General features: G+C 40.0%; 2 protein-coding genes across 3 annotated transcripts; both read left to right on the top strand.

Annotated features, from left to right (window-relative positions):
• The first annotated feature begins 621 nt into the window (after nucleotides 1-621).
• Nucleotides 622-16,079, top strand: fam114a2 (family with sequence similarity 114 member A2). The gene is given in 14 exon segments (NM_001173860.1): nucleotides 622-721; nucleotides 1,219-1,494; nucleotides 1,652-1,751; nucleotides 1,901-2,002; nucleotides 3,249-3,352; nucleotides 3,456-3,590; nucleotides 3,694-3,852; nucleotides 4,161-4,284; nucleotides 4,500-4,585; nucleotides 4,880-4,975; nucleotides 5,094-5,233; nucleotides 13,634-13,706; nucleotides 15,111-15,164; nucleotides 15,288-16,079. Coding segments are annotated over 13 exon segments (1,539 nt in total). The 5' UTR covers nucleotides 622-721; nucleotides 1,219-1,230; the 3' UTR covers nucleotides 15,390-16,079.
• Nucleotides 16,080-16,328: 249 nt separating this feature from the next.
• Nucleotides 16,329-19,911, top strand: LOC106567998 (CCR4-NOT transcription complex, subunit 8). Of its 2 annotated transcripts, none has more exons than XM_014137965.2 (7): nucleotides 16,329-16,475; nucleotides 17,243-17,443; nucleotides 17,573-17,766; nucleotides 17,936-18,097; nucleotides 18,255-18,399; nucleotides 18,746-18,856; nucleotides 19,092-19,911. In XM_014137965.2, the coding sequence occupies exons 2-7, from the start codon at nucleotides 17,327-17,329 to the stop codon at nucleotides 19,218-19,220; spliced, it is 858 nt and encodes a 285-aa protein (XP_013993440.1). In that variant the 5' UTR covers nucleotides 16,329-16,475; nucleotides 17,243-17,326; the 3' UTR covers nucleotides 19,221-19,911. The 2 variants fall into 2 exon arrangements, with proteins under 2 accessions (XP_013993440.1, XP_013993442.1); XM_014137967.2 differs by having other exon boundaries at nucleotides 16,332-16,475; nucleotides 17,247-17,443.
• The last annotated feature ends 202 nt before the right edge of the window (nucleotides 19,912-20,113 follow it).

The following is a 20,113-nucleotide window of genomic DNA, read 5'->3' as shown; positions in this document are numbered from 1 at the left end:
TTCAGGATGATGGCACGAGATAGGAATAAATATATTTAATTAGTGGAGTAGGGTGGTGTTAATTTAATATAATTTAGAAATTAGTGAGTGTAGTGTTAGATGGTAGGGTATTTATTTAGTACATTTTTATTTTTCAAGCAAAGTATAAGGGAGTTGTACTCCAGTCTAGTAGGTGGTAGTAATGCAACAAATTGGATGCCAATGGCCGGTAAACGTCATATAAGAAGAAGAAGACAGTCCATGTTAATTCATGGCTGTATTTTATGGCGCTAGGAACACATTAGGTGACTTGGTGATAGGTATCAGTAGCTTCATGAGGCTTAATTCTGGCACGAATCACCTCCCAGCAGCGCGCATGCATTTCGACCTATCACACTCACAGCCGCCTACGTTCTATATGGAACACGATCTACTAACGATATACCGCTGTTAAGCAGACGTCGGTGAGATGTACAGTATGTGTGAGTAGTAGAACTACTCCAACAATGGTTTTGGACCTAACAGCAACTGGGAGCTAATGTTAGTGTAATGTTTACTCCAGGTCAGCAGGTGGCGTTGTGTACTGTTTTGACCACTATAAGTACATGTTTATGCAGTAGAAGAAGAGACCCCTCACCATAACAAATTATCGTGTGACGTGGCTAATCGGGGGTTTTGTAGCTATACCTTGCAAGATAACGAAGAAAATCAAGACTATTACACGAAAACTGGGATAAAATTGGTTAGTAACGTCAGTAGATGGCTTCTTCATCAAAACCATGTGGCTTCTTTCTTAGACATTTGTCTATCACCTAGAAGACTTGGGAGCAATGTCTTTATCATAGCAAGCTAACAGCTAGTTAAGGGGAAAGTGCAACAATGTCTAGCCATTGATGTGCTGTCACTGATGTTTTTTGGACACAGTTACGTTGGGCTCAGACAACTGTTATTTTAGCTAAACACTAACTATGAAAGTCTGAGTATCAGTCTCTAATCTCTGTAATTTAGTTTATCTAGGTAGCTAGATTTAATCTGCAAGAATAGCCTGTCACTGGACTTCTCTTGCCCCGGGTTGCGACCGGACTCAATTTGAGTAACGCCTGGGGCAATGTGAACTTCTACTGTACATCCCACTTGTTTTGACTTATTGATTGGATATAAATTATTTTAAAATGTTGTTTATAGTTTCAATGAAACATTACACAAGATTTTTTTTTTTTTTTCATCCAATAACAACAGGTATGTGTTAAGATGTCAGACAGCGATGCCCCTGGTGACCCTGCTGGGAGTTCAGAGGTCGCAGAGACAGAGGCCCCACCACTGCAGATCCCCACTGTGACGCCACCAGACAGTGCTCCACAGGCACAACCTGGAGAGAGCACCACATACAACTCCACAGATGTCCCCCCAACCAGGAACGGAAGGAAGACCAGGAAGAGACCAGATCCAAAACCTCCAGTTGAAGTCCACAAGACTCAGGAGGAGAAACCTAAAGTAGATGGAGAGCCAGCCAAGGTAAGACATGCATGGATACAGCAGAGTGAAAGATTCAACAAGCTTAACTTCTAACCTTGGGGCCTGGATATGGTTTAGTTTTTTTTTATAGCTGTATAGGGTACAAATGATAGTCAGGTACAAATGTTTTCTCCCTCCATCTCTCTCTCTTCTCCAGACATCCAGTGAGTCAACAGTAGTCCAGGGAGGATGGGGCTACTGGGGGAGCTGGGGAAAGTCCATAATGTCAACGGCCTCGGCCACTGTGGCCACTGTAGGTGAGGAGAACCAAAAATTGTGTGTTCTGTTTGTGGCCATTTTGTGTTCTCATGGTGTTATGTTAAACAATATGTGTGCCCTTTCAGTGAGCATATGTAAACTTAAAAATATCTAAAAATACATTTTATTATGTTTGTTTCATTCTAAGGTCAAGGGATCACCCAGGCTATTGAGAAGGCAGAGACTTCTCTGGGAATCCCCAGCCCCACAGAGCTGTCTGCACAGATTGGAGAGGAGGACAAACAAGAGGGTAATGATGGCATACACCGGTCATCAACATGATCAACACATGAGTCATCACTCTAGATTTAGCATCAGCCGTGATAAGCCTTAGTATATTTAGGATGTGTTTGTTGTGGAGATGTAAAGTGCTTCACTGTTGTAGCTATGCACATTAAGTTGATGTCTGAGATGTACAGTGGGGTCTGAAATTGACACCCTTGATTAAGATGAGCAAAAATTACTATAAAATATTATATAGCTATATTGTATGCTACAATTTTTTTGTAAATATGTAATTGTATACTAATACAATTTCTCAGAAAGAGATTTTGACCTCTAACAAAGTTAGAGGTCAAAATGTACATCCCTGTTTTCAATAGCTCACCTTGCGAGGATAATGGCACTGAGCCTTTTTCTTAAATGTTTCATGAGTTGGAGAACGCATTGGGAGGGATCTTAGACCATTCCTCCATATAGAATCCTTTTAGATCCTTGATATCCTTTGACTGCGCTTATGCGCTGCCCTCTTCAATTCAATCCACAAGTTTTCAATGGGTTTCAAGTCTGGAGACTGAGATGGCCATTGCAAAATTTAGATTTTTGTGGCCAATTAACAATTTCTTTGTGGATTTTGGTGTGCTTAGGTTTATTGTCTTGCTGGAAGATCCACTTGCGACCAAGTTTCAGCCTCATTGCAGAGGCAACCAGGACATTTTAGCCAAGACAGTAACCCCAAGCACACATCAAAATCCAAAAGGAAATGAATATTTGGCCAGAAAATCAACATTTGCACTGGCCATCTCAGTCTCTGGACTTGAAACCCATTGAAAACCTGTGGTTTGAACTGAAGAATGTAGTTCATAAGCACAGACGAAAGATATCAAGGATCTGGAAGGATTCTGTATGTAGGAATGGTCTAAGATCCCTCCAAATGTGTTCTCCAACTCATGAAATTTTTGAAAAAGGCTGTGCTGTTACCCTCGCAAGATGAAGTATTGAAAACAGGAGTGTCGATAATTTTGACCCATAACTTTTTGAGAAGAAAAAAGGATTACTTCTTAAACATAATCTTTTGAGAAGAAAAAAGGATTACTTCTTAAACATAATCTCTTCCTCTGAGCAATTGTATTAGTATCAAATAATATAATTTCAGCAACAACAAAAAATTGCAAAGAGTATAGCTGAGTATTTGAAATATTTACTTTATACAGACTTTTTGCTCATCTTTATCAAAGGTGTCAATTATTTTGGACCCACTGTATTTTTACTTCTAGGTGAACCCAGTAATGAGACTGCTAAAGGGGAAGGAGATGGTGCATTGGCTATGGGAAGCGCCATTGGAATGTTCTCATCCCTCAGCAGTGTTGTTCAAAGCACCGTAAGAAACAATGCTTCTTTTCTTTTTTTTGGTGATTACCATCATATGTTGTTTATGGGCAAAAGTGACTTGGTTACTGACTAAATTAATATCTATATTTCAGGGTAAAACGGTCCTAATAGGGGGTTTAGATGCCTTGGAGTTCATAGGCAAGAAGACCATGGATGTCATAGCAGAGGGAGATCCAGGGTACAAGAAAACAAAGGGTCTGATGAACAGGACTAACACTCTTTCTCAGGTGAATATTGTTGAATGGATGTCAGAGAAGCCACCCCCAGTGTTGGGCTTACACCTTATTGGTGTTGGAAAGATTGAATTCAAGGTTTTTGTTTTGGCTGAAGGTCTTACGGGAGGCTAAGGAGAGAGAGGAGCAGGAAACAGCCAAGGAGATGTCCTCCGACACAGAAAATAAGGCCCATTACGGAATGCTGTTCGATGAATTCCAGGGCCTATCCCACCTGGAAGCTCTGGAGATTCTCTCCAGGGAGAGTGAGTCAAAGGTAATAATGAGCAAGTTCCACATTTTACTTTGTACAAAGAAACAAGTAAACAGCCTCTCAAAACATGATTGATTGTACACCGTGCACAGCCTACCATTGAAATCAGTACAACTTTTTGCTAGCTTTTGACGAAGGCCGTTAGGCCGATAAGTAAGCTTATTAAATATCAGTGATACTATCAAGAGCAGTGTGCGGTTTCCTTTTTCCTTCAACCTCTTGAGATATAAAAATGGATCCATGCCACTTTAAAATCTTCCTGGCTCCTTTTAGTAGATCCTATCTATGACTGAATCTGTTGTGTGGTGTAGGTAAAGTCTGTTCTGACCACTCTGTCTGGAGAGGAGCTGGACCAACTTAAAGAGGACCTGGAGCTCATAAAGGAACCCTTCTCTCTGGTGGAGTTTGATGAGGAGGAGGTGAATGAAAAGAAAGGTAGCCTATCGTCACAGAACTGTCACACAAAGTCTACTATCACAATGTTACATTTACGTTCTTTTAGTACTCACAACAGAAACAAAATACTTTTGGTGTATGCTTTTCTTCTGTGGGTGATAAGCCAACTGAAAAACATACAATGTGTTATCTTGTTTCTGTGATAATACAATGAACAAAATCAATACATTTTCTTTATTGATATTTATTTTCAGATGAAGATGGCGCTGAGTTTCTGAGGGAATTAACAGGGGCCCTGGATGGACTACACATATCCACAAAAGCTGACAAACTTGGCAAGGTTGGCACAATACATTTCTCTTTTGATTTCATTTAAAGCCAGAGATCTTTCTGTCTCATGCTAATGGTCCAATATTATAGCAGTGTTTGTTGCTATCTTCTGAAGAGTTTTGGTAGAACTGAGTTTTAAATGGACTGAGTTCACTACTCGTTTTCTGTGTATTTGTGCCTGCAGCAATTTTTATATTCTATATATTTCTGGATTCTGCATTCATTGCAATTCAGGCAGCACCTCTTCTCCAGTTGATAGATCACTAATCTCTAACCTATTTTCTCTCTGCAAACCACTTATCAGGTGAGTAAGAATGCATGTGACCAGATTGCCCAAATGACCAAACTCATAAAGGAAGAAGGGAATGAAGAGGAAGTGGCAAAAACCTATACTGTTGAGGTATGAAAAAATAAAATAAAAATGTGTATCAAGGTCATTATCTGACTGTGACTATTGGAATGGAGCTTTACTCCTTTCTGTTGTAACTACTGATGTGAGAGTTGTTGATTCCTCTCAGGATGTCCACTCGTCGGCCATCAGAAACCTGGCTGAGCTCACAGCCAGATCCATAGAGCAGTTCCACAAAGTGGCCGAGATGATCCTGTTCTGTACCAGCCAGGAGGTCACCACTCTGGAGCAGGCCAAAATCCTCTCGCAGTAAGTTCCTACACACGATCAGCCATCTACAGTGTTACATTACGAGTCATAGATACAGCCTTCAGAAAGTATTCACACCCCTTGACTTTTTCAGCCGGAATTTAAAATTGATTAACCTGTTGAGGACAGACATTCTGCTAGCGGAACCCCGTTCTGCTAGCGGAACCCCGTTCTGCTAGCGGAACCCCGTTCTGCTAGCGGAACCCCGTTCTGCTAGCGGAACCCCGTTCTGCTAGCGGAACCCCGTTCTGCTAGCGGAACCCCGTTCTGCTAGCGGAACCCCGTTGTGCTAGCGGAAACCCTAGCCAACAGCCAATGGCATCGCACGGCGCGAAATACAAAACCAACTAAAATACCACAATTCAATTTTCTCAAACAATCAACTATTTTACACCATTTTAAAGATAAGACTCTCGTTAATCTAACCACATTGTCCGATTTCAAAAAGGCTTTACAGCGAAAGCAAAACATTAGATTATGTTAGGAGAGTACATAGACACAAATAATCACACAGCCATTTTCCAAGCAAGCATATATGTCACATAAACCCAAACCACAGCTAAATGCAGCAGTAACCTTTGATGATCTTCATCAGATGACACTCCTAGGACATTATGTTATACAATACATGCATGTTTTGTTCAATCAAGTTCATATTTATATCAAAAACCAGCTTTTTACATTAGCATGTGATGTTTAGAACTAGCATACCCACTGAAAACTTCCGGTGAATTGACTAAATTACTCATGATAAACGTTCACAAAATACATCATTATTTTAAGAATTATAGATACAGAACTCCTTTATGCAATCGCGGTGTCAGATTTTAAAATAGCTTTTCGGCGAAAGCACGAGTACATAGCTCGGCCATCACAGGCTAGCTAATTTCACACCCACCGAGTGTGGGGCTCACTAAACTCAGAATTACTAGTAGAAAAATTGGATTACCTTTGCTGTTCTTCGTCAGAATGCACTCCCAGGACTTCTACTTCAACAACAAATGTTGTTTTGGTTCCAAATAATCCATAGTTATATTCAAATAGCTCCGTTTTGTTCGTGCGTTCAGGTCACTACCCGAAGGGTGACGTGCGTTTCGTGACAAAAAAAATTCAAAATATTCCATTACCGTACTTAGAAGCATGTCAAACGCTGTTTAAAATCAATTTTTATGCAATTTTTCTCGTAAAATAGCGATAATATTCCAACCGGGCAACGTTGTATTCATTCAAAGACTGAAAGAAAAAAATGGAGTAGTCTCGTGAACGCGCATCTCAGTCTCACTGTCCCCAGGCTGACCACTTACAAATTCTGCTGCTGTTCTTTGCCCAGAGACAGCAGACACCCCATTCCACTTTCTGGCGGCTTTAGAGAGCCAATGGAAGCCTTAGAAAATGTCACGTTACAGCACAGATGCTGTATTTTCGATAGAGATGCCACAGAAGGACAACAAATTGTCAGACAGGGCACTTCCTGTATGGAATCTTCTCAGGTTTTGGCCTGCCATATGAGTTCTGTTATACTCAGACACCATTCAAACAGTTTTAGAAACTTTAGAGTGTTTTCTATCCAAATCTACTAATTATATGCATATTCTCGTTTGTGGGCAGGAGTAGTAACCAGATTAAATCGGGTACATTTTTTATCCGGCCGTGAAAATACTGCCCCCTATCCCAAATAAGTTACATTTTGATGTTGTCACTGGCCTACACACAATATCCCATAATGTCAAAGTGAAATTATGTTTTTAGAAATGTTTACAAATTAATTAAACGTTATCATCTGAAATGTCTTGTGTCAATAAGGATTCAATCCCTTTTTTATGGAACGTCTAAATAAATTCAGGAGTTAAAATGTGCTTAACCAGTCACATAAGTTGCATGGACTCACTTGGTGTACAATAATAGTGTTTAACATGATTTTTAAATGACTACCTTATCTCTTTACCCCACACATACAATTATCTGTAAGGTCACTCAGTTGAGCAGTGAATTTCCAACAGATTCAACCACAAAGACCAGAGCGGTTTTCCATTGCCTCGCAAAGAAGGGCACCTATTGGTAGATGGGTAAAAATAAAACAAAGCAGACATTGAATATCCCTTTGAGCATGGTGAAGTTATTAATTACACTTTGGATGGTGTATCAATACACCCAGTCACTACAAAGATACAGGCATCCTTCCTAACTCAGTTGTCGGAGAGGAAGGAAACCGCTAAGGGATTTCACCATGAGGCCAATGGTAACTTTTTAAAACAGTTAAAGAATATAATAGCTATGATGGGAGAAAGTTACTCTACAATACTAACCTAAATGACCGAGTGAAAAGAAGTAAGCCTGTACAGAATAAAAATATTCAAAAAAAAGTAACACGTTTCCAGGCATTAATGTAATACTGAAAAAAAATGTGGCAAAGAAAGTAACTTTGTCCTGAATACACCGCCTTATGTTTGGGGCAAATGCAATGCATCACTGAGAACCACTCTAAATATATTCAAGCATGGTGGTGGCTGCATCATGTTATGGGTATGTTTGTCATTGGCAAGGACTAGGGATTTAAAAAAAAAATTGGATGAAAGAACAATAGAGCTGAACACGGGCAAAATCCTAAAGGAAAACCTTGTTCAGTCTGCTTTCCAACAGACACTGGAAGACAAATTAACCTTTCAGCAGGACAATACCCTAAAACACAAGGCCAAATATACACTTTAGTTGCTTATCAATATGACATTGAATGTTCCTGAGTTGCCTAGTTAGTTTTGACTTAAATCTGCTTGAAAATCTATGGCAAGACTTGCTGTTAAAGATGATCAACAACCAACTTGACAGAAATTAATATATATATATTTTTTAAGACTAATGTGCAAATGTTGTACAATCCATGTGTGCAAAGCTCTTAGAGACTTACCCAGAAAGATTTACAGCTGTAATCACTGCCAAAGGTGATTCTAACATGTATTTACTCAGATGTGGGAATACTTATGTAAATGAGAGATTTCTGTATTTATGTTTCAATACATTTGCAAAATTTTCTAAAAACATGTTTTCACTTTGCCATTATGGGGTATTGTACGGAGATGGGTGAGGGAAAAAAAATTATATTTAATCCATTTTGAATTCAGGCTGTAACACAACAAAATGTGGAATACGTCAACAACAAAATGTGGAATACGTCAAAGGGTATGAATACTTTCTGAAGGCACCGTATAACTCTGGTTCACACCTCCGTAACCTGCAGACGTAATGTGTATTGATATCCTCATTGTTATCAATTAATGTTATCAATGTTGTCTCTACCTTCTTGCCCTTTGTGCTGTTGTCTGTGCCCAATAATGTTTTTACCATGTTTTGTTCTGCTACCATGTTGTGTTGCTACCATGTTGTTGTCATGTTGTATTTCTACAATGCTGTGTTGTCATATGTTGCTGTCTTGCTATGTTGTTTTAGGTCTCTCTTTATGTTGTGTTGTCTCTTGTCATGATGTGTGTTTTGCCCTACCGTTCAAAAGTTTGGGGTCACTTAGAAATGTCCTTGTTTTTGAAAGAAAATTTTAAAAAATGGCCATTAAAATAACATAACATTTATCAGAAATACAGTGTACAGTCGTGGCCAAAAGTTTTGAGAATGACACAAATATTAATTTTCACAAAGTCTGCTGCCTCAGTGTCTTTAGATATTTTTGGCAGATGTTACTATGGAATACTGAAGTATAATTACAAGCATTTCATAAGTGTCAAAGGCTTTTATTGACAATTACATGAAGTTGATGCAAAGAGTCAGTATTTGCAGTGTTGACCCTTCTTTTTCAAGACCTCTGCAATCCACCCTGGCATGCTGTCAATTAACTTCTGGACAACATCCTGACTGATGGCAGCCCATTCTTGCATAATCAATGCTTGGAGTTTGTCAGAATTTGTGGGTTTTTGTTTGTCTACCCGCCTCTTGAGGATTGACCACAAGTTCTCAATGGGATTAAGGTCTGGGGAGTTTCCTGGCCATGGACCCAAATATCGATGTTTTGTTCCCCTAGCCACTTAGTTATCACTTTTGCCTTATGGAAAGGTGCTCCATCATGCTGGAAAAGGCATTGTTCATCACCAAACTGTTCCTGGATGGTTGGGAGAAGTTGCTCGCGGAGGATGTGTTGGTACCATTCTTTATTCATGGCTGTGTTCTTAGGCAAAATTGTGAGTGAGCCCACTCCCTTGGCTGAGAAGTAACCCCACACATGAATGGTCTCATGATGCTTTACTGTTGGCATGACACAGGACTGATGGTAGCGCTCACCTTGTCTTCTCCGGACAAGCTTTTTTTCCGGATGCCCCAAACAATCGGAAAGGGGATTCATCGGAGAAAATGACTTTACCCCAGTCCTCAGCAGTCCAATCCCTGTACCTTTTGCAGAATATCAGTCTGTCCCTGATGTTTTTCCTGGAGAGAAGTGGCTTCTTTGCTGCCCTTCTTGACACCAGGCCATCCTCCAAAAGTCTTCACCTCACTGTGCGTGCAGATGCACTCACACCTGCCTCCTGCCATTCCTGAGCAAGCTCTGTACTGGTGGTGCTCCGATCCCGCAGCTGAATCAACTTTAGGAGACTGTCCTGGCGCTTGCTGGACTTTCTTGGGTGCCCTGAAGCCTTCTTCACAACAATTGAACCGCTCTCCTTGAAGTTCGTGATGATCTGATAAATGGTTGATTTAGGTGCAATCTTACTGGCAGAAATATCCTTGCCTGTAAGCCCTTTTTGTGCAAAGCAATGATGACGGCACGTGTTTGCTTGCAGGTAACCATGGCTGACAGAGGAAGAACAATGATTCCAAGCACCACCCTCCTTTTGATGCTTCCAGTCTGTTATTCGAACTCAATCAGCATGACAGAGTGATCTCTACCCTTGTCCTCGTCAACACTCACACCTGTGTTAATGAGAGAATCACTGACATGATGTCAGCTGGTCCTTTTGTGGCAGGGCTGAAATGCAGTAGAAATGTTTTTGGGGGGATTCAGTTCATTTGCATGGCAAAGAGGGACTTTGCAATGAATTGCAATTCATCTGATCACTCTTCATAACATTCTGGAGTATATGCAAATTGCCATCATACAAACTGAGGCAGCAGGCTTTGTGAAAATGAATATTTGTCATTCTCAAAACTTTTGGCCACGACTGTAGATATTGTTAATGTTGTAAATTACTGTTGTGGCTGGAAACGGCAGATTTATTTAAAAATGGAGTATCTACATAGGCGTACAGAGGCCCATCAACAGCAACCATCACTCCTGTGTTCCAATGGCACGTAGTGTTCGCTAATCCAAGTTTATCATTTTTAAAAGGCTGATTGATCATTAGAAAAACCCTTTTGCAATTATGTTAGCACAGCTGAAAACTGTTCTTCTGATTTAAAGAAGCAATAAAACTGTCCTTTAGACTTCCCTGTGGCTCAGTTGGTAGAGCATGGTGTGTGCAACGCCAGGGTTGTGGGTTCGATTCCCACGGGGGGCCAGTACAAAAAAAAAAATGCATGAAATCAAAATGAAATGTCTGTATTCACTACTGTAAGTCGCTCTGGATAAGAGCGTCTGCTAAATGACTAAAATGTAAAATGTAAATGTAATTGAGTATCTGGAGCATCAGCATTTGTGGGTTCGATTACAGGCTCAAAATGGCCAGAAACAAAGTACTTTCTTCTGAAACTCGTTAGTCTATTCTTGTTCTGAGAAATGAAGGCTATTCCATGCGAGAAATTGCCAAGAAACTGAAGATCTCGTACAACGCTGAGTACTATTCCCTTCACAGAATAGCTCTAACCAGAATAGAAGAGGAGTGGGAGGCCCCGATGCCCAACTGAGCAAGAGGACAAGTACATTAGTGTCTAGTTTGAGAAACAGATGCCTCAAGTCCTCAACTGGCAGCTTCATTAAATAGTACCCGCAAAACACCAGTCTCAACGTCAACAGTGAAGAGGCGACTCTGGGATGCTGGCCTTCTGGGTAGAGTTCCTCTGTCCAGTGTCTGTTTTGCCCATCTTAATCTTTTCTTTTTAATTGGCCAGTTTGAGATATGGCTTTTTCTTTGAAACTTTGCCTAGTAGGCCAGTATCCCGGAGTCGCCTCTTCCCCGTTGACGTTGAGACTGGTGTTTTGCAGGTACTATTTACTGAAGCTGCCATTTGAGGACTTGTGAGGCATCTGTTTCTCAAACTAGACACTCTAATGTACTTGTCCACTTGTTTAGTTGTGTATCGGGGCCTCCCACTCCTCTTTCGATTCTGGTTACAGCAAGTTTGCGCTGTTCTGTGAAGGGAGTGGTACACAGCGTTGTACGAGATCTTCAGTTTCTTGGCAATTCTTCGCATGGAATAGCCTTCATTTCTCAGAACAAGAATAGTCTGAGTTTCAAAAGAAAGTGCTTTGTTTTCTAATGCTCAATTAGCCTTTTAAAATTATACACTTGGATTAGCTAACACAACGTGCCATTGAAACACAGGAGTGATGGTTGCTGATAATGGGCCTACGTAGATATTCCATAAAAATCAGCTGTTTCCAGCTACGATTGTGAATGACTGTCTTCACTGTATTTCTGATCAATTTTGTTATTTTAATGTAAAAAAAAAAAAATCTTTCAAAAACAAGGACATTTCTAAGTGACCCCCCCCAAACGTTTGAAAAGTTGTGTGTGTTGTATATAAATAATACACATACACACACACACACACACAGTTGAAGTTCGGAAGTTTACATACACTTAGGTTGGAGTCATTAAAACTCGTTTTTCAACCACTCCACAAATTTCTTGTTAACAAACTATAATTTTGGCAAGTCGGTTAGGACATCTACTTTGTGCATGACACAAGTCATTTTTCCAACAATTGTTTACAGACAGATTATTTCACTTATAATTCACTGTATCACAATTCCAGTGGGTCAGAAGTTTACAAACACTAAGTTGACTGTGCCTTTAAACAGCTTGGTAAATTCCAGAAAATGATGTCATGACTTTACAAGCTTCTGATTGACATAATATTTGAGTCAATTGGAGGTGTACCTGTGGATGTATTTCAAGGCCTACCTTTCAACTCAGTGCCTCTTTGCTTGACATCATGGGGAAATCAGCCAAGATCTCAGAAAAAATTTGTAGACCTCCACAAGTCTGGTTCATCCCTGGGAGCAATTTCCAAACGCCTGAAGGTACCACGTTCATCTGTACAAACAATAGTACGCAAGTATAAACACCATGGGACCACATAGCCATCCTACCGCTCAGGAAGGAGACGCGTTCTGTTTCCTAGAGATGAATGTACTTTGGTGTGAGAAGTGCAAATCAATCCCAGAACAACAGCAAAGGACCTTGTGAAGATGCTGGAGGAAACGGGTACAAAAGTATCTATAGCCACAGTAAAACGAGTCCTATATCGACATAACCTGAAAGGCCGCTCAGCAAGGAAGAAGCCACTGCTCCAAAACCGCCATAAAAAAGCCAGACTACGGTTTGCAACTGGAGAAATGTCCTCTGGTCTGATGAATCAAAAATAGAACTGTTTGGCCATAATGACCATCGTTATGTTTGGAAGAAAAGGGGGGAGGCTTGCAAGCCGAAGAACACCATCCCAACCGTGATGCACGGGGGTGGCAGCATCATGTTGTGGGGGTGCTTTGGTGCAGGAGGGACTGGTGCACTTCACAAAATAGATGGCATCATGAGGATGGAAAATTATGTGGATATACTGAAGCAACATCTGAAGACATCGGTCAGGAAGTTAAAGCTTGGTCGCAAATGGGTCTTCCAAATGGACAATGACCCCAAGCATACTTCCAAAGTTGTGGCAAAATGGCATAAGGACAACAAAGTCAAGGTATTGGAGTGGCCATCACAAAGCCCTGACCTCAATCCTATAGAAAATTTGTGGGCAGAACTGAAAAAGCGTGTGCGAGCAAGAATGCCTACAAACCTGACTCAGTTACACCAGCTCTGTCAGGAGGAATGGGACAAAATTCACCCAACTTATTGTGGGAAGCTTGTGGAAGGCTACCTGAAACGTTTGACCCAAGTTAAATAATGTATTCGTAATACTCAATTAGTATTTGGTAGCATGTAAACTTCTGGCCCACTGGGAATGTGATGGAAAAAAATAAAAGCTGAAATAAATAATTCTCTCCAATTATTCTGACATTTCACATTCTTATGTATTTGGTTAAGGTGTATTTAAACGTCTGACTTTATGTATGTATGTTTTATTTTTTTATTTTTATCCCAAGCCCCCGTCCCCACAGGAGGCCTTTTGGTAGTCCGTCATTGTAAATAAGAATTTGTTCTTAACTGACTTGCCTAGTTAAATAAAGGTTATAAAAATATAAATATCCTAGTACGTGATTGGGCTTTAACTCAACATTTTGTTCTCCCCTTACAGAATAACAATTGTTTTGTGTAAAGAGATATCACTACTTTCCAAGAAGTTCACCACCTGTTTAACTACAATAGGGGTAAGATGGTAATTCTTTACGAACCTATATCACAAAGTATATTTAGCCTATCTCTTAGCTTACACTCTTCGAAGCTACATTCACAGAACTCGGCTTCAGATGTTAATATTCAAGGTCTTGCACAGCAACTTTTCATCATGGAACTTGTGTACTGCATCACTATGACAACTAATAAATGGTATTTTGAGTTTCACAAAGTAATCAACCTTACTTTAAAGCAGTGGTATTCAAAGTCGTGGTCATGACCCCTAGTGCGTCGCGGGGGAATTTAAGTGTGGTCCCTAAAATAAATGAAAAGATTATTGTATGGGACAATATACAAATGTGTTTGGGAATGATAAGTTGATTTAATGAGATGAAAATGTAATTATTTGAAGGTTATTTGTTGATTTTAAAAAATGACAGATTTTAAGGTTGTCCTCAGATTTGGGCAGGGGTTGGGAAAAAGTGGAAGTCAAATTTCAGCTGGACCTTGTGTGCCATTGGCCAATAAAGTGATCTTCAACAAAAAATATGGTGGTGGATCTTGATTTTATGGGGCTATTTTGCTTTCACTTGTCTTGGGGCCCTTAAGGTCAATGGCATCATGAACTTGACCCAGTACCAGGATATTTTATCCAAGACAATAACCCCAAGCACACATCAACATCCACAAAGAAATGGTTAATTGGCCACAAAATCAACATTTTGCAATGGCCATCTCCATTCTCTGGACTTGAAACCCATTGAAAACCTGTTGGTTAAATTGAAGAGGGCAGAGCATAAGCACAGACGAAGGATATCAAGAATTTGGAAGAATTATGTATGGAGAAATGGTCTAAGATCCCTCCCAATGTGTTCTCCAACTCAAACATTTTAGAAAAAGGCTCAGTGCCGTTATCCTCGCAAGGTGCTGTATTGAAAGCGAGTGTCAATTTTGACCCTTACCTATTTGACAAACTTGTTAAACAAAATCTCTTTCTCGGGGGAAATGTATTAGTATAATGTAAAGTAAGAGTACAGATTGTTGTACTTTTTTGATAAAGATAAGAGGGATGAGAATTTTATTAATTGAAGGTTACTTGTTGATGTAAAAATCTAAAATATACAGATTTTAAGGTTGTAATCAGATTTGGGTAGGGGTGTGGTCCCAGAAATGATGGCATAAGAAAATGGTGCCCTGCTGAAAAAGTTTAAAAACCACTGCTTTAAAGAGCTTCAATCCATTAAAAAATGAGTTGCAGGGTGGTCGGTAACAAGTTGATGCAATCTTTCCATGCTGCAATGCTGACATTAATAATTCTAATGGAGATTCCTTTAGTTAATTAGACCCATAGAGTAGTGTAAATCAGTCTGAATATGTGTATAAGATTCCTGGTTCACTGAGTCCAGAGACTAATAAGAGCAAAACATTTTGTTTTGCAGTCAAATAAAAAGGGAGATGTCCTCAATCCACTCATAACAGGAGTATTCTTGGAGGTTTGTATTATTGTGCATCGCTGCATATCACATAATTCTGTCTGACACCTGAACATTGTGTGTGTGATTTATAAATGTGGTACATTGTTTAAGTATCTACAGTATGTATCTCCTTTTCTTTAGGCTTCCAACAGTGCATCGTACATCCAGGATGCCTTCCAGCTCCTCATGCCTGTATTGGAGGTGTCCCACATTCAAAGGAGTGCTGACTCCAGCCAACAGTGACCGTATCCCTCTCTCTGCTGTGCTAGCAAGGGACACTGACAAACAAAAGCATTGACATGTCATTGCGGTTTTAAAAACATTTACTTCCTCAGCTTTCATTCTTATTTAGTTTGAAGCTTAAACTAAATTGTCATGCCTCAGAAGAAATGCATCTTTGATAGTGTTTACTCGTCGTATTGTAATGCTTTTGCTGTTGTGTAGCACAGTAGATAGACCAATGCACATTATTTGAGGAGTCGAGCTGACGTGTTTGAATGACACTGACATCTGCATTTTTCACGTGTCCATGTCTCGATTTAACAGTTACTATGATTCAATTCATTATTCATAACACCAGGATTCAGGATAACCGCAAGTACTTATCTGTAATACAGACACCTGTATACTTGGTTGAGTGTGATATCGCTTTGCCATACCTCCCTGTTTATCTGCAGATGTAATGTATGAACTGAATATTAGTAATTGAATGAATTAACTATTTTAATTGTGTTTTAATGTGAAAAGTGGTAACTTGTGTCTTGGAACTATATCAGGTTTTCCTTTGACATTTGGAGCTACATAACCGTCAGGTATTTTATGCTTTCCAAATCAAAGTAATGTCTTAAACAAAATCCTATTACAGCTTTGTATTGATTATTGTGGAATACCAAAGCCCAAATGAAGATTTGAATAAATATGACACTTTGTAAAGCATTTAGTATGTAAAAACCTTTGCAAGCCAATGAACTCCTGGATAATTGGGTCTTTATTGTGCTGAAAACTTACTGTACATGGGGGTCATGACGACAAACCACATTGGCAACTATACATTTCAAAACTATAGATATGTAGCTAGCTATAATAATGTAATGCATTTTTCTTGGGGGAAATGGCTGAATATGCTCCGCGCTCTTTAGCGACTACAATCAGGCTATTTGGGCCAGAGCTTCAAGTGAGAGTGAAGGTGCGCTTTTTTTCTTCACTGCGCCTGCGTAGATGTTTCTTTGACTTCCGATAACAGCTAGTAAGCCAACGTTATCCAGTAACGTTAGCTATCAAGTACTATCAGTAGCCCCAGCAGAAGTACAAGATCATACGACGGATCAGGTAAACATTGTTATTTGTGGTTTATACGGTTCATAGTAGTCTAGCTAATACCATAATATGTGAGTCCAGCAAATTACCCAAGTGAGTTGGCTAGCTATCCTGCTGTTTTCCAGCTAACGTTAGCTTGTCATCTTCATACTAACCAAACGAACCAACGCTAGCAAACTGAGAACGTTAGTTAGCCGTTTCGCTAACTAGTCTAAACTAATTCGACTAGCTACTGTTGAATGTGTTATGGAAGATTGCAGCGATGTGACAAGTTCGTAATTGGATATCACCAAATTGGGAGAAAAGGGGGGTAAAATAAAAACATTGTTATGGAATATTGACGAGGTAGTTAACCTCCAGTGTGGCTAGATAACAAATGTTATCTACCATTAACATACTATGTTTCCCCCTGTAACTGAGTTAGCTGTTATCATTGTGGTAGTTAGCTAACTACCTAGCTTGTCCGTCATTTCATTTTTGCGAGCTAGCTAGTTAACCAAGTGTTTGTACAAGAAACGTTCACAATTTGCAGAAAACAAAGTGGAGTCGTTTATCCAGCCAAACTCGCTTGCTCTTGAACTACCAGCTAACTATTATCCCTCATATCGCAGTGATGATATCCAGGCCAGTCAGGTTTTGATTTAAGCGCCCAGCCATGAAGTGGGTTTGATGCTGAATCCAGCTACTGCACACAGTTTTAACTAGCTATCATTTTGCATATAAAATGTAATGGTTGATTAGCGGAATGGCCTACATTAATTTAAACCTCTTGTTCCCAGAAAGTTTTTTTTTCTTCACCAGACTGCTCCCTGAAGGTGCCGCAGAATTATCGGTGTTTTCAGTCCTTTCCTCAACCTGCAAAAATGCCAGCCGCACTTGCAGATACCAGTCAGATTATCTGTGAGGTCTGGGCAAGCAATGTGGAGGAGGAAATGAGGAAAATCCGACAGATAATTCAAAGCTACAACTCCATTGCCATGGTAATCTATCGTGCCAAATATGCCTATACCCTATTTATAATTTATGCATAGTAGGTCTGGGAAGGTTTTGATATTTATTGCATTAAAACATTTTTCCGTCATTTAATGATGTCCTCCTTGTTCCACCAGGACACAGAATTCCCCGGAGTAGTAGTTCGACCCATTGGCGAGTTTCGCAGCACAGTAGATTACCAGTATCAACTCTTGAGGTGCAATGTGGACCTTCTGAAAATCATCCAATTGGGACTGTCGTTTATGAACGAGGATGGAGACTATCCTCCTGGAACAACAACATGGCAGTTCAATTTCAAATTTAATTTAACGTGGGTGTTATTCCTTACATCCTTTTTACAATACAGCATAGCCAGTGATGAAATTAAAACTAGCATGCTTATGCTTATTTGGGTAGGATTTGTTGCCTCATTAGAAGACTTGAGTAATAGTTTGTTTTGCTCCTTTCTGGAAAAAAGACTGATGTTCTTTTGTAAACAGAGAGGATATGTACTCCCAGGACTCAATAGACCTACTCCAAAACTCCGGCCTCCAATTCAAAAAGCACGAGGAAGAGGGGATCGACACACTCTACTTTGCTGAGCTCCTGATGACATCTGGTTTAGTGCTGTGTGAAAATGTCAAGTGGCTCTCCTTTCACAGGTAGGGATGTGTGGAGAAATGTCAGTGGGCCTAGGCCCTAGTTTTTCCTGGTGACCAGGTTAAACTCTGGGCCCAAGTCATTAAAACTCACAACAGTGCCTCAATTGTCATTTGAGAAATGTTATAATGATCTACCTGCTGTTCTTCTCATTTGCAGCGGGTATGATTTTGGCTACTTGGTGAAGCTCTTAACGGACACTCGCCTACCTGAGGAGGAACATGAGTTCTTCCAGATCCTCAATCTCTTCTTCCCTGCAATCTATGATGTGAAATATCTGATGAAAAGCTGTAAGAACTTAAAGGTAAAGACACATTCCTGGTAATTTGCTTATTCATTATGTTATGGTATTAGCAAAGCCAATGAAAGTACTGTTGGCTGTAAAGTGTGTCCGACAGTTTGAATCTGAGTCTCATGCATGCCTCAACTTTGTTGGCATGCTTAGCTTGATTAGCTAATGCAAGTCTTCGGGTCTCAGACAAGGTTACTCATCACACAAGCGTGGCTCACTGAACCGCTTCAGCTACACAAGCAATGGTGGCCTATTGGTAAAGAAATGTGACTGACATGAAATGTCATTTGACTTCCCCAAAGGCTGAGGCAGAGCATATGGCTCCAGTTGGCTGACTGTTATCTGTGTGTTTGTTCAGGGAGGACTCCAGGAGGTGGCTGACCAGCTGGAACTGAAGAGGATTGGGAGACAGCACCAGGCCGGTTCCGATTCACTGCTCACAGGGATGGCATTCTTTAGGATGAAAGAGGTACCTATTCTATTCCTAATGTCTCCTGTCTTCCATGACATTTTCAACATTTTGCTTACACCTGTCAAGTCTTTTCAAATCAGTGGTCAGGAAGGAAAATAACCTTTTTAAGATTGACAGTCCCAGTTCAAGGTGTAGAAACTATCCTTGATGATGGGGACGTGCATCTTGGGAGAAACTGAGTCTGACAATGTTTCTGTTACTTGAAACTTCTGAAGTAAGTTGTCTTTTGCAGCTTTTCTTTGAAGACAACATTGATGATGCAAAGTATTGTGGGCGATTGTATGGATTGGGCTCTGGGTCCACTCAAAATCAGAACGGCATCTCAAGCTCTTCCCAAGAGGAAACTAACAACAAGCACTGACCGACCACGAGGCCATCAAGTGGAAGACTCACTTGTTTTATCCCATCCGGTAGATGTTTCTCTTCTCCCCTCACTCCCAGAAGAAAACATGAGATTAATTTCTGTATCGAACTTCACCAGCTGCAAAAAGGGCATTGGTTACCACAGACTCTCCTCTTGAAACCATTTTGTTCTGTCATAGTTGATTTTACTGCGTATTGTCACCAGTCAAATTCCCTATTGTACCACCATTGAGCCTTTCTAGCGCCCATCTCACAGGTCTAGTATTCGGAAACCTTTTATCTGTGTGTTACAGCATTGCAGTAACTACCATTCTTTTAAAAGCATGGGACCAGCTCTTGTATTGTACTGCAAATGATGTGTATGCATTTAAGTGCTCCCAAATCATTTCAGTGTTGGATACATGCTTGTAGGGATTGTACACTTAAAAAAAAAAAAATGATGCTGGACAGATATGTAAAATTTCACTGCAGCCAACCTGTTTTAACATTTTCCTTTCAGGAAGGAGATTTTTAGGTGGGTACCAGGTTGGTCTGAGTATGAACTTGTTACAGGTGCACCCTGCAGTTCTGTGTAACATTTGCTTTTAATTTGTTCACTGCTCAGTTTAAACAGATGTTTTTGGTTGCTATTGTTTTTACAACATACATTGTTTGAAACAGTTGTATATTAAAACATTTTCTATTTTCAATGTGACATTTTTTGTATTTTGTCATGTCTTGTTTTAAGGCATGCCCTACAATGTATTTCCTATATTTAGGCATGACTTACTGAATCAATTGTCCCTGTTTAAGGTTGAATTGGGTTACGTAGTTGGGCTACATTCTGTCACGTAACATAGCTACTTGACGTTTCATCCATATTGTATCCTCTTCATTATTGTGCCTAGGCTA

Source organism: Salmo salar, chromosome ssa13 (genome assembly GCF_905237065.1).
Source record: "Salmo salar chromosome ssa13, Ssal_v3.1, whole genome shotgun sequence".
Classification (NCBI taxonomy): domain Eukaryota; kingdom Metazoa; phylum Chordata; class Actinopteri; order Salmoniformes; family Salmonidae; genus Salmo; species Salmo salar.
This window is presented reverse-complemented; position numbering and strand designations above follow the sequence as displayed.

Excerpts from the sequence above, each read along its gene's own strand:
- LOC106567998 (XM_014137965.2), top strand. The coding sequence starts at position 17,327 with ATGCCAGCCGCACTTGCAGATACCAGTCAGATTATCTGTGAGGTCTGG. Across the intron at positions 17,444-17,572 it reads GCTACAACTCCATTGCCATG|GACACAGAATTCCCCGGAGT; the intron begins GTAATCTATCGT and ends TTGTTCCACCAG. Across the intron at positions 17,767-17,935 it reads AATTTCAAATTTAATTTAAC|AGAGGATATGTACTCCCAGG; the intron begins GTGGGTGTTATT and ends TTTTGTAAACAG.